Source organism: Triticum dicoccoides, chromosome 2A (genome assembly GCF_002162155.2).
Source record: "Triticum dicoccoides isolate Atlit2015 ecotype Zavitan chromosome 2A, WEW_v2.0, whole genome shotgun sequence".
In the NCBI taxonomy this organism is placed as follows: domain Eukaryota; kingdom Viridiplantae; phylum Streptophyta; class Magnoliopsida; order Poales; family Poaceae; genus Triticum; species Triticum dicoccoides.
Genome location: NC_041382.1, coordinates 45,089,523 through 45,103,040, shown reverse-complemented (window position 1 = coordinate 45,103,040; position 13,518 = coordinate 45,089,523). Strand labels below are relative to the sequence as shown.

The 13,518-nt window shown below is 46.4% G+C and overlaps 2 protein-coding genes across 3 annotated transcripts; both read left to right on the top strand.

Annotated features, from left to right (window-relative positions):
* Window positions 1-6: 6 nt before the first annotated feature.
* LOC119357554 lies at window positions 7-1,501 on the top strand. Its single transcript, XM_037624466.1, has 3 exons — window positions 7-191; window positions 784-1,048; window positions 1,151-1,501. The coding sequence occupies exons 1-3, from the start codon at window positions 91-93 to the stop codon at window positions 1,499-1,501; spliced, it is 717 nt and encodes a 238-aa protein (XP_037480363.1). The 5' UTR covers window positions 7-90.
* A 38-nt stretch (window positions 1,502-1,539) lies between these two features.
* LOC119353105 lies at window positions 1,540-3,781 on the top strand. Of its 2 annotated transcripts, XM_037619693.1 has the most exons (5): window positions 1,540-1,843; window positions 1,943-2,400; window positions 2,510-2,797; window positions 2,898-3,009; window positions 3,160-3,781. In XM_037619693.1, the coding sequence occupies exons 2-5, from the start codon at window positions 2,284-2,286 to the stop codon at window positions 3,588-3,590; spliced, it is 948 nt and encodes a 315-aa protein (XP_037475590.1). In that variant the 5' UTR covers window positions 1,540-1,843; window positions 1,943-2,283; the 3' UTR covers window positions 3,591-3,781. The 2 variants fall into 2 exon arrangements, with proteins under 2 accessions (XP_037475590.1, XP_037475589.1); XM_037619692.1 differs by having other exon boundaries at window positions 2,898-3,781.
* The last annotated feature ends 9,737 nt before the right edge of the window (window positions 3,782-13,518 follow it).

Genomic DNA, 13,518 nt, shown 5'->3' with positions numbered 1-13,518 from the left:
TGGAGCGGCATCCGGTGGCGCAGGAGGCGGTTGGACAGCAGGTGCGGGTTGCCGAGCGGGCGGCAAATACAGAGGACGCGCAGATCTTTGATGGTGAGTGAAGCAGCGGCCGACAGGAGGGATGTGTCACCACCAAACTCGGAGCTGTCTACTGGGAAGATGAACCCACGCGCTCCTGGCTGGAATAAGAGGTCAGTTCATGCCGCTAAGATGTAGTAGAATTGATATGGTCAGCAGATTGTTGATTGTTCAGACATATCAATGTGTGGCTATTTTGGTGCTGTAGAGTGGCCTGATATGATCGCTAGAATAGAATGTATTCAATTTGAGGCGAGGTATGACTGAGAGGACAATGACATGGCTGATATAGTAGCTGCATATCTGAGTGGTTAGTCTGAAGCTTGGGTTTTTTAGGAGTATCGTGGGGAAGCAGCTGTGTAATTACATTCATTCCTGAACAGTCCCCCTGATGCTTAAGTAGCGGTATTTAACAAATGTTAGGGGATTGAGGGATTGAGTGAGCTGACGCAAGTATGGTAGACATCGCCGAGTTGTTGGCATGTAACTATGACAGATAAGTAATCGACTGGAGATACCTCTCAAATTTGCGACAGTGAATTGTAAACGAAAACATTCCAGTATTAGATATTATCATTTTATTTATCACTCGTCTCTAAGACCGGACATGTGCTGTTACATTTCGCAAGGACGGAAGTTATAGGTATGATCAGAGCAAACGTAATGTGCAGTTGTTGATTTATGAATTGTGTTCTGATACTGCAGGTTGAGGATTGGTGCAGCAGCACCAAGTCGCCCTCCTTGCCCAAACCGTGTCAGTGCATTTGAGAAAGCAGTCCGGAACTATGCTGAGAATTCAAGAGACAATGTGGTCACGCCAAGTATTGGCACGACATTTGACTCAGTGGGAGAGGCGTACGACTTCTACAATCTGTACTCATGGGAAAAGGGATTTGGGATTTGCTATGGCAAGAGTAGGCTTAATGTTGAGAGGATTAAATGCATGCAAGAAATCGTTTGCGGTTGCTCGGTAAGTATGAACTGTATTTTCCTACGAAGGATACAGGAAGTTGGTGCTCATAAATCCAGGGGTGATTCTGAATTACTGTTTTGTGTTGGTCATTTTGCACAGGGCAAAGCTGGTGTTGAAAATACAAGATCGTGCCGCTGCGAATGCCCAGCTCTAATAAGGCTCCTACGAGCAGAGGATAATGGGTGGTACATCGCAGAGCACAGGGATAGTCACAACCACTCATTATCGCTCAACTTTGGCGAGACGCTGCACTGGCCGTCACACAAGCATATAGATGTTTACACAAGAGATCTCGTGAAGCAGTTAAGGCAGAACAATGTCAATTTGGCTAAGGTGTACAGCATAATCGGAGGTTTCTTTGGATCGATGGATAATGTCCCCTTCACAAAAAGGTCTTTGCGTAGTCTTTTTGTGGTAGAATTAACCGAGAGCACGCAGAAGATGATGTGAAGAAAACAATGGATGTCTTTGCGGAGATTGGTGCTAAAGATCCTCATTTCACATATAGGGTCCAAGCGGACAGTGATAGTCGAATCAGGAATCTGATGTGGGCTAGCGGAAACAGCAGGCTGCAGTACTCGTTCTTCGGGGATGTGATAACATTTGACACCACCTACATGACAAATTTGTATGGCATGCCATTCGGATTGTTCGTTGGAGTGAACAACCACTTCCAGAGTGTGATTATGGCCGGTGTGCTTGCCCGAGATGAGACTGAGGATAGCTTTGTTTGGGTTTTTTCAGAGTTCCTAAGAATGATGGGTGGATCGGCGCCGGTTACTATACTCACAGGTAAGAAATGTATTTTATGCATGCTGCAAGCAGTGAATCATGGTCGTCCCGAGAGGGCGTTGATTAATTGATTAGTAATCCTTGTAATTGTTTCTTCAGACCAGAACCGTGCGATGGAGCTTGCTATAAGTAAGGTTATGCCGAATACAACACATATGTGGTGCAAATGGCATGTGCTTAAGAAAGCAAAGGAGTCGCTTGGGTCGCTGTACACGAAGAAAAGCGAATTCAGGGCTGAGTTTTACAAGGTGATTAACCACATGCTTAGTGAAGATGAATTTGAGAAAGGTTGGGAGTTGCTGCTGGATAAATACAAGTTAAGAGGTCATGATTATATGACGCAATTGTTTGAGATACGGAATAAATGGGCAAAGCCTTACTTTAAGGGGGTGTTCTGTGCAAAAATGACGAGCACATAGCGAAGTGAGAGCGCAAACCACATGCTGAAAAATTATGTCCCACCTGGTTGCCCGATGCACATGTTTGTGCAAAAATACATGAGGCTTCAGTTCGGTCGCGAATCCGATGAGAATTACGAGGAGAAGCGCACTCGCATTGTATGTGGTCCATTTCGTTTTGTGGAAATTTTTTGTTCCTAGTAGTATTGTGGTGGTAGTACTGACATAAGTGATCTGAAAATGCACGTTTTTTTTGTCAAATGTGCAGGGAAAGCCGCTGATGAGGGCAAATCTTGCAGTGGAGAGGCATGCAAGCAAGATATACACAAGAGCAATGTTTGAACAATTTGGGCAAATTTTGTATGAGAGTGGGGCGTATCAGGTACAGGAGGTGGAGAAACAGAAGACATACATAGCAATTCATAGCGATGCAGAGAGAAGGGAGAAATGGTGTAGAGTATCTTACAAGGTGACTATGCTGGACGGTGGCAATGAGTTCGAGTGCGAGTGTGGGCAGTTTGCACATATGGGCTTGCTTTGCAGCCATGTTCTCAAGGTTAGTGGTGTTGGATGGGCGGAGTCTTGTGGGATGACCATGATATTGTTCTACCTTTGTTTGAGAAATCAAACCTGTGAGTGATGTTTTCTTCTTCCAGGTCTTGGACTTCATTCGTGCGAAGGAAATACTGGCTAAACATATCGTGAAGAGGTGTACAAAAGATGCCACAGATGTTCTACCTGCTCACCTAGCCCAGTACCAAAAAGACAGTATGCAGAACAATCCCTTCTCTTACAGACACTTCGCTATGTACATGCATGCAATGGAGTTAGTAAGACTAGGGGACACAAGCTTAGAAGCGTACATTCGTTTGATGGACCTGTTCAAGTCGAATTTGACAATAATGCTCCCGTTCGCAGAAATTAGAGATGGTCTAGGACTAGAGGATAGAATTGCAGATAAGGGTGTAGTGGTCAATGAGCGGATCGCTGATGCTGTAGTTGCAGACCAGAATGACAAAGTAGTCGGACTTGCTGCCGACATTGGAGAAAATGATTCTATGTCAAGGACAAGCAACCGGTTGGATGGTCTGTTGGCTCCGGCAAAAAGGAAAGAGATGGGACGACCGACAACAAGCAGGGAGAAGGCGCCGTATGAAGGGCTAAGCAAGAGGACCAGATTTTGCATGATATGTCATAGGCAAGGGCACAAACGAACAACATGCCCTGACCGTGGTGATATTCCGAAGCAGCCAAGGAAGTCTGCAAGGTGCAAGAACTGTGGTGTCGAGGGCCACCGGCGGAACAACTGCAATAAAGCAATGGAACTGAGGCTCGCTGGAGGAATGTGAAGAAGAAAAAAAGTCCATGGTGACTACTGTATTGTGATGTTGATCCCATGGTTGTAACCTTTTTTCACCGTGGTGTAATTTCATCTTGATCTCTATGTCTAATTTAGTGATGACAATAATCGGATTTGTTGCTGGCGCACACACACCTGAGCTATTTGAGTGTTCAGGTCTTGATGACTGAATTTGGAGAAGTGAATTTTGTGTTCTGAAATACTGACGTGCGCATGCTCCAGGCTGTAGCTCTGAATGTTCGAAGTTCAGGCACAGAGAATAGATCGATCTTAAAAGAAATGAATGTTCTTCATGTCAGATGGGGCTTACATCTTTCCTGACGCACTTGTAGTATCGAACTCCGGCGCGAGACATGTAGGTGACCACGAGTGGAAGCAGTGCCTCGTTCTGCGAGGAAGAAGACGAAGATGCCATGGTCGCCGGACTGTTCTTGTGGACGGGGAGACAAGATAAGGTTGGTGTGCAGAGAGAGTGGTGGGGGGTGGGGAGCGGGCGGCCATGTAAGGAGTGCCGTCTGAGCCGTGGCTCACTCCGGCGCAGTCCGTCTGAGCCACATCACGGGGCTGACAACCGTCCAAAATTAATGTGATAGGTAGGTGGGCCATGCTGTCTGCAAAAGCATACAGTACTGGTGCGAATACTTTAGGAAATACAACCTCGTGTGCGAATCTTGGCACAATGGAACGTCTCAGATAACAGGTGCATCTGAGCTCGGGCTCAGAATAGCACTTTCGGTGTTTGCATGATTTTTATACTATTATAAACACGACATACTATTCCCCCATGTCGAACGACAAACCCGCAATTTGCCACTTCAACGGGTTCAGCTTGAGTGCATGTTGCATTAGGCGACGAATACGATTCTGAGGTGTTGAAGATGTTATTCATAGGATACCACCTTTACAAGAGATCATCTACATAGCACTCACAATCTTATGTATTATCTCATTGAAGAAAGTTTTGATGTGCATCTGTGATGTGTATTGTGCTTGTAATTAAGGCTTGGATCGACAAGAGAAAGGAAGCTTTTGAGAGGTCGATTATCTTCAACTCATGCTAATTGTCGAATACTTCTCATGTTTCCCTACTAACAAAAGACTAAGTCGACCCCCAATCCACACTACTGGAATTCCGAGCTACGCCGAGTGCCACGGACATTCGGCAAAGGGCCGAAAACCGCCGGCAAAGCCTTTGCCGAGTGTCACCCTCGGCAAAAGCCACCCGGCGTACACCTCTTCGGCAAACAGGAGTTTGCCGAGAGCCAGAATACGGGCACTCGACAAAGACTTTGTCGAGAGACAAACAGTACCACTCGGAAATATAAAGTAGCTAACGGATAGTAGATGGTGACGGCGGTTCCTGACACGTGGGACCAGGCGAACAGGCCGAGGGTCAACTTTGCCGAGAGCCACTCTCGGCAAAGCCACCCAGTAGGTGGCTGACACGTGTCAGCTCCTGACATATGGGACCAGGCGAACATGCCGAGTGCCAACTTTGCCGAGAGCCACTCTCGGCAAAGCCACCCAGTAGGTGGCTGACACGTGTCAGCTCCTGACATGTGGGACCAGGCGAATAGGCCGAGTGCCAACTTTGCCGAAAGCCACTCTCGGCAAAGCCACGCAATAGGTGGCTGACACGTGTCAGCTCTTGACATGTGGGACCAGGCGAACAGGCCGAGGGCCAGCTTTGCCGAGAGCCACTCTCGGCAAAGCCACCCAGTAGGTGGCTGACACGTGTCAGCTCCTGACATGTGGGACCAGGCGAACAGGCCGAGTGCCAACTTTGCTGAGTGCCGTGTTGGAAATATGCCCTAGAGGCAATAATAAAAGCATTATTATTATATTTCCTTGTTCATGATAATTGTCTTTATTCATGCTATAATTGTGTTATCCGGAAATCGTAATACATGTGTGAATAACAGACACCAACATGTCCCTAGTGAGCCTCTAGTTGACTAGCTCGTTGATCAACAGATAGTCATGGTTTCCTGACTATGGACACTGGATGTCATTGATAACGAGATCACATCATTGGGAGAATGATGTGATGGACAAGACCCAATCCTAAACATAACACAAGATCGTATAGTTCGTTTGCTAGAGTTTTCCAATGTCAAAGTATCTTTTCCTTAGACCATGAGATCGTGTAACTCCCGGATACCGTAGGAGTGCTTTGGGTATGCCAAACGTCACAACGTAACTGGGTGACTATAAAGGTAGACTACGGGTATCTCCGAAAGTGTCTGTTGGGTGACATGGATCAAGACTGGGATTTGTCACTCCGTATGACGGAGAGGTATCACTGGGCCCACTCGGTAATGCATCATCATAATGAGCTCAGAGTGACCAAGTGTCTGGTCACGGGATCATGCATTACGGTACGAGTAAAGTGACTTGCCGGTAACGAGATTGAACGAGGTATTGGGATACCGACGATCGAATCTCGGGCAAGTAACATATCGATAGACAAAGGGAATAGTGTACGGGGTTGATAGAATCCTCGACATCGTGGTTCATCCGATGAGATCATCGTAGAGCATGTGGGAGCCAACATGGGTATCCAGATCCCGCTGTTGGTTATTGACCGGAGAGTCGTCTCGGTCATGTCTGCTTGTCTCCCGAACCCGTAGGGTCTACACACTTAAGGTTCAGTTACGCTAGGGTTGTAGGGATATGTATATGCAGTAACCCGAATGTTGTTCGGAGTCCCGGATGAGATCCCGGACGTCACGAGGAGTTCCGGAATGGTCCGGAGGTAAAGATTTATATATGGGAAGTCCTGTTTCGGGCATCGGGACAAGTTTCGGGGTTATCGGTATTGTACCGGGACCACCGGAAGGGTCCCGGGGGTCCACCGGGTGGGTCCACCTGTCCCGGGGGGGCCACATGGGCTGTAGGGGGTGCGCCTTGGCCTAATGGGCCAAGGGCACCAGCCCCACATAGGCCCATGCGCCTAGGGTTTGAAGGGGGAAGAGTCCTAGGAGGGGAAGGCACCTCCTAGGTGCCATGGGGGGGAGGGAAACCCCCCTTGGCCGCCGCACCCCCTAGGAGATTGGATCTCCTAGGGCCGGCCACCCCCCTTGGCCCTCCTATATATAGTGGGGGAGAGGAGGGACTTGATACCTGAACGCCTTGGCCTTTGGTTGCCTCCTTCTCCCTCTCCAACACCTCCTCCACCTCCATAGTGCTTAGCGAAGCTCTGCCGGAGTACTGCAGCTCCATCAACACCACGCCGTCGTGCTGCCGCTGGTGCCATCTCCCTCAACCTCTCCTCCCTCCCTTGCTGGATCAAGAAGGAGGAGACGTGGCTGTTCCGTACGTGTGTTGAACGCGGAGGTGCCGTCCGTTCGGCGCTGGTCATCGGTGATTTGGATCACGTCGAGTACGACTACATCATCACCGTTCTTTTGAACGCTTCCGCTCGCGATCTACAAAGGTATGTAGATGCATCTAATCACTCGTTGCTAGATGAACTCCTAGATGATCTTGGTGAAACGAGTAGGAAATTTTTTGTTTTCTGCAACGTTCCCCAACAGTGGCATCATGAGCTAGGTCTATGCGTAGTTCTTCTTGCGCGAGTAGAACACAATTTGTTGTGGGCGTAGATTTGTCAACTCTCTTGCCGTTACTAGTCCTTTCTTGCTTCAGCGGTATTGTGGGATGAAGCGGCCCGGACCAACCTTACACGTACGCTTACGTGAGACCGGTTCCACCGGCTAACATGCACTAGTTGCATAAGGTGGCTGGCGGGTGTCTGTCTCTCCTACTTTAGTTGGAGCGGAATCGATGAACAGGGTCCTTATGAAGGGTAAATAGAAGTTGACAAATCACGTTGTGGCTTTAACGTAGGTAAGAAAACGTTCTTGCTAGAACCCTAATTCAGCCACGTAAAACTTGCAACAACAATTAGAGGACGTCTAACTTGTTTTTGCAGCAAGTGGTTTGTGATATGATATGGCCAAAGTTGTGATGAATGATGAATGATCTATATGTGATGTATGAGATGTTCATGCTATTGTAATAGGAATCACGACTTGCATGTCGATGAGTATGACAACCGGCAGGAGCCATAGGAGTTGTCTTTATTCTTTTATATGACCTGCGTGTCATCAAGAAACGCCATGTAATTACTTTACTTTATTGCTAAACGCGTTAGCCATAGTAGTAGAAGTAATAGTTGGCGAGCAACTTCATGGAGACACGATGATGGAGATCATGATGATGGAGATCATGATGATGGAGATCATGGTGTCAAGCCGGTGACAAGATGATCATGGAGCCCCAAGATGGAGATCAAAGGAGCTATGTGATATTGGCCATATCATGTCACGTTTATTATTTGATTGCATGTGATGTTTATCATGTTTTGCATCTTGTTTACTTAGAACGACGGTAGTAAATAAGATGATCCCTCACAATAAATTCAAGAAGTGTTCCCCCTAACTGTGCACCGTTGCGACAGTTCGCTGTTTCAAAACACCACGTGATGATCGGGTGTTTTATTCAGACGTTCACATACAACGGGTGTAAGACAGATTTACACATGCAAACACTTAGGTTAACTTGACGAGCCTAGCATGTACAGACATGGCCTCGGAACACAGAAGACCGAAAGGTCGAGCATGAGTCGTATAGAAGATACGATCAACATGAAGATGTTCACCGACGTTGACTAGTCCGTCTCACGTGATGATTGGACACGGTCTAGTTAAACTCGGATCATGTAATACTTAGATGATTGGAGGGATGTCTAATCTAAGTGGGAGTTCATTAATAATTTGATTAGTTGAACTTAATTATCATGAACTTAGTCTAAATATTTTACAATATGTCTTGTAGATTAAATGGCCAACGTAGTCCTCAACTTCAACGCGTTCCTAGAGAAAACCAAGCTGAAAGACGATGGCAGCAACTATACGGACTGGGTCCGGAACCTGAGGATCATCCTCATAGCTGCCAAGAAAGATTATGTCCTACAAGCACCGCTTGGTGACGCACCCGTTCTCCCTGCAGAACAAGATGTTATGAACGCTTGGCAGGCACGTTCCGATGACTACTCCCTCGTTCAGTGCGGCATGCTTTACAGCCTAGAGCCGGGGCTCCAAAAGCGTTTTGAGAGACATGGAGCATATGAGATGTTCGAAGAGCTGAAAATGGTTTTCCAAGCTCATGCCCGGGTCGAGAGATATGAAGTCTCCGACAAATTCTTCGGCTGTAAGATGGAGGAAAACAGTTCTGTCAGTGAGCACATACTCACTATGTCTGGGTTGCATAACCGCTTGACTCAGCTGGGAGTTAATCTCCCGGATGATGCGGTCATTGACAGAATCCTCCAGTCGCTTCCACCAAGCTACAAGAGCTTTGTGATGAACTTCAATATGCAGGGGATGGAAAAGACCATTCCTGAAGTATTTGCTATGCTGAAATCAGCAGAGGTAGAAGTCAGGAAGGAACATCAAGTGTTGATGGTCAATAAAACCACTAAGTTCAAGAAAGGCAAGGGTAAAAAGAACTTCAAGAAGGACGGCAAGGAGGTTGCCGCGCCCGGCAAGCAAGCTGCCGGGAAGAAGCCAAAGAATGGACCCAAGCCCGAGACTGAGTGCTTTTATTGCAAGGGAAGTGGTCACTGGAAGCGGAACTGCCCTAAGTACTTAGCGGATAAGAAGGCCGGCAAAACAAAAGGTATATGTGATATACATGTAATTGATGTGTACCTTACTAGTGCCCGTAGTAGCTCCTGGGTATTTGATACCGGTGCAGTTGCTCACATTTGTAACTCAAAGCAGGGGCTGCGGAATAAGCGGAAACTGGCAAAGGACGAGGTGACGATGCGCGTCGGGAATGGTTCCAAGGTCAATGTGGTCGCCGTCGGCACGCTACCTCTGCATCTCCCTTCGGGATTAGTTTTAAACCTTAATAATTGTTATTTAGTGCCAGCTTTGAGCATGAACATTGTATCGGGATCTCGTTTAATTCGAGATGGCTACTCTTTTAAATCTGAGAATAATGGTTGTTCCATTTTTATGAGAGATATGTTTTATGGTCATGCTCCTATGGTGAATGGTTTATTCTCTATGAATCTCGAACGTGATGCTACACATGTTCATAATGTGAGTACCAAAAGAAGTAAGGTTGATAATGATAGTCCCACATACCTGTGGCACTGCCGCCTTGGTCACATAGGTGTCAAACGCATGAAGAAGCTCCATGCTGATGGACTTTTAGAGTCTCTTGATTATGAATCATTTGACACATGCGAACCATGCCTTATGGGTAAAATGACCAAGACTCCGTTCTCAGGAACAATGGAGCGAGCAACCGACTTATTGGAAATCATACATACTGATGTGTGCGGTCCAATGAGTGTTGAGGCTCGCGGTGGCTATCGTTATGTTCTTACCCTCACTGATGATTTAAGTAGGTATGGGTATATCTATTTAATGAAACACAAGTCTGAAACCTTTGAAAAGTTCAAGGAATTTCAGAGTGAGGTTGAAAATCAACGTGACAGGAAAATCAAGTTTCTACGATCAGATCATGGAGGAGAATACTTGAGTCACGAGTTTGGCACACACTTAAGAAAATGTGGAATAGTTTCACAACTCACGCCGCCTGGAACACCTCAGCGTAATGGTGTGTCCGAACGTCGTAATCGCACTCTATTAGATATGGTGCGATCTATGATGTCTCTTACCGATTTACCGCTATCCTTTTGGGGCTATGCTTTAGAGACTGCCGCATTCACTTTAAATAGGGCTCCGTCGAAATCCGTTGAGACGACACCGTATGAATTATGGTTTGGGAAGAAACCTAAGCTGTCGTTTCTAAAAGTTTGGGGATGCGATGCTTATGTCAAGAAACTTCAACCTGAAAAGCTCGAACCCAAGTCGGAAAAATGCGTCTTCATAGGATACCCAAAAGAAACTATTGGGTACACCTTCTACCTCAGATCCGAAGGCAAGATCTTTGTTGCCAAGAATGGGTCCTTTCTGGAGAAAGAGTTTCTCTCGAAAGAAGTAAGTGGGAGGAAAGTAGAGCTTGATGAAGTATTACCTCTTGAACCGCAAAATGGCGCAACTCAAGAAAATGTTCCTGAGGTGCCTGCACCGACTAGAGAGGAAGTTAATGACAATGATCAAGATACTTCTGATCAAGCCCCTACTGAAATTCGAAGGTCCACAAGGACACGTTCCGCACCAGAGTGGTACGGCAACCCTGTCTTGGAAATCATGCTGTTAGACAACGGTGAACCTTCGAACTATGAAGAAGCGATGGCGGGCCCGGATTCCGACAAATGGCTAGAAGCCATGAAATCCGAGATAGGATCCATGTATGAAAACAAAGTATGGACTTTGACTGACTTGCCCGTTGAGCGGCGAGCCATAGAAAATAAATGGATCTTTAAGAGGAAGACAGACGCGGATGGTAATGTGACCATCTATAAAGCTCGGCTTGTCGCTAAGGGTTATCGACAAGTTCAAGGGGTTGACTACGATGAGACTTTCTCACCGGTAGCGAAGCTGAAGTCCGTCCGAATCATGTTAGCAATTGCCGCATTCTATGATTACGAAATATGGCAAATGGACGTCAAAACGTCATTCCTTAATGGTTTCCTTAAGGAAGAATTGTATATGATGCAGCCGGAAGGTTTTGTCGATCCTAAGAATGCTGACAAAGTGTGCAAGCTCCAACGCTCGATTTATGGGCTGGTGCAAGCATCTCGGAGTTGGAACATTCGCTTTGATGAGATGATCAAAGCGTTTGGGTTTACACAGACTTATGGAAAAGCCTGCGTTTACAAGAAAGTGAGTGGGAGCTCTGTAGCATTTCTCATATTATATGTAGATGACATACTTTTGATGGGAAATGATATAGAACTCTTGGACAACATCAAGGCCTACTTGAATAAAAGTTTTTCAATGAAGGACCTTGGAGAAGCTGCTTATATATTAGGCATCAAAATCTATAGAGATAGATCGAGACGCCTCATAGGTCTTTCACAAAGAACATACCTTGATAAGATATTGAAGAAGTTCAATATGGATCAATCCAAGAAGGGGTTCTTGCATGTGTTACAAGGTATGAAATTGAGCTCAGCTCAATGTCCGACCACGGCAGAAGATATAGAAGAGATGAGCGTCATCCCCTATGCCTCAGCCATAGGTTCTATTATGTATGCCATGCTGTGTACCAGACCTGATGTTAACCTTGCCGTCAGTTTGGTAGGAAGGTACCAAAGTAATCCCGGCAAGGAACACTGGACAATGGTCAAGAATATCCTGAAGTACCTGAAAAGGACTAAGGAAATGTTTCTCGTTTATGGAGGTGACGAAGAGCTCGTCGTAAAGGGTTACGTCGACGCTAGCTTCGACACAGATCTGGATGACTCTAAGTCACAAACCGGATACGTGTATATTTTGAATGGTGGGGCAGTAAGCTGGTGCAGTTGCAAGCAAAGCGTCGTGGCGGGATCTACATGTGAAGCGGAGTACATGGCAGCCTCGGAGGCAGCACATGAAGCAATATGGGTGAAGGAGTTCATCACCGACCTAGGAGTCATACCCAATGCGTCGGGGCCGATCAAGCTCTTCTGTGACAACAGTGGAGCTATTGCACTTGCCAAGGAGCCCAGGTTTCACAAGAAGACAAGGCACATCAAGCGTCGCTTCAACTCCATTCGTGAAAATGTTCAAGATGGAGACATAGAGATTTGTAAAGTACATACGGACCTGAATATAGCAGATCCGTTGACTAAACCTCTCCCTAGAGCAAAACATGATCAACACCAGAATTCCATGGGTGTTCGATTCATCACAATGTAACTAGATTATTGACTCTAGTGCAAGTGGGAGACTGTTGGAAATATGCCCTAGAGGCAATAATAAAAGCATTATTATTATATTTCCTTGTTCATGATAATTGTCTTTATTCATGCTATAATTGTGTTATCCGGAAATCGTAATACATGTGTGAATAACAGACACCAACATGTCCCTAGTGAGCCTCTAGTTGACTAGCTCGTTGATCAACAGATAGTCATGGTTTCCTGACTATGGACACTGGATGTCATTGATAACGAGATCACATCATTGGGAGAATGATGTGATGGACAAGACCCAATCCTAAACATAGCACAAGATCGTATAGTTCGTTTGCTAGAGTTTTCCAATGTCAAAGTATCTTTTCCTTAGACCATGAGATCGTGTAACTCCCGGATACCGTAGGAGTGCTTTGGGTATGCCAAACGTCACAACGTAACTGGGTGACTATAAAGGTAGACTACGGGTATCTCCGAAAGTGTCTGTTGGGTGACATGGATCAAGACTGGGATTTGTCACTCCTTATGACGGAGAGGTATCACTGGGCCCACTCGGTAATGCATCATCATAATGAGCTCAGAGTGACCAAGTGTCTGGTCACGGGATCATGCATTATGGTACGAGTAAAGTGACTTGCCGGTAACGAGATTGAACGAGGTATTGGGATACCGACGCTCGAATCTCGGGCAAGTAACATATCGATAGACAAAGGGAATAGCGTACGGGATTGATTGAATCCTCGACATCGTGGTTCATCCGATGAGATCATCGTGGAGCATGTGGGAGCCAACATGGGTATCTAGATCCCGCTGTTGGTTATTGATCGGAGAGTCGTCTCGGTCATGTCTGCTTGTCTCTCGAACCCGTAGGGTCTACACACTTAAGGTTCGGTGACGCTAGGGTTATGAAGATATGTATATGCAGAAACCCGAATGTTGTTCGGAGTCCCGGATGAGATCCCGGACGTCACGAGGAGTTCCGGAATGGTCCGGAGGTAAAGAATTATATATAGGAAGTGCTATTTCGGGCATCGGGACAAGTTTCGGGGTTATCGGTATTGTACCGGGACCACCGGAAGGGTCCCGGGGGTCCACCGGG

Bases quoted from the DNA above. Each gene is read 5' to 3' on its own strand.
- LOC119357554 (XM_037624466.1), top strand. From the start codon at position 91: ATGGTGAGTGAAGCAGCGGCCGACAGGAGGGATGTGTCACCACCAAAC. The intron at 192-783 runs GTCAGTTCATGC...CTGATACTGCAG, and splicing joins GCTCCTGGCTGGAATAAGAG to GTTGAGGATTGGTGCAGCAG. The intron at 1,049-1,150 runs GTAAGTATGAAC...CATTTTGCACAG, and splicing joins AAATCGTTTGCGGTTGCTCG to GGCAAAGCTGGTGTTGAAAA.
- LOC119353105 (XM_037619692.1), top strand. From the start codon at position 2,284: ATGCTGAAAAATTATGTCCCACCTGGTTGCCCGATGCACATGTTTGTG. The intron at 2,401-2,509 runs GTATGTGGTCCA...TCAAATGTGCAG, and splicing joins AGGAGAAGCGCACTCGCATT to GGAAAGCCGCTGATGAGGGC. The intron at 2,798-2,897 runs GTTAGTGGTGTT...TTCTTCTTCCAG, and splicing joins TTTGCAGCCATGTTCTCAAG to GTCTTGGACTTCATTCGTGC.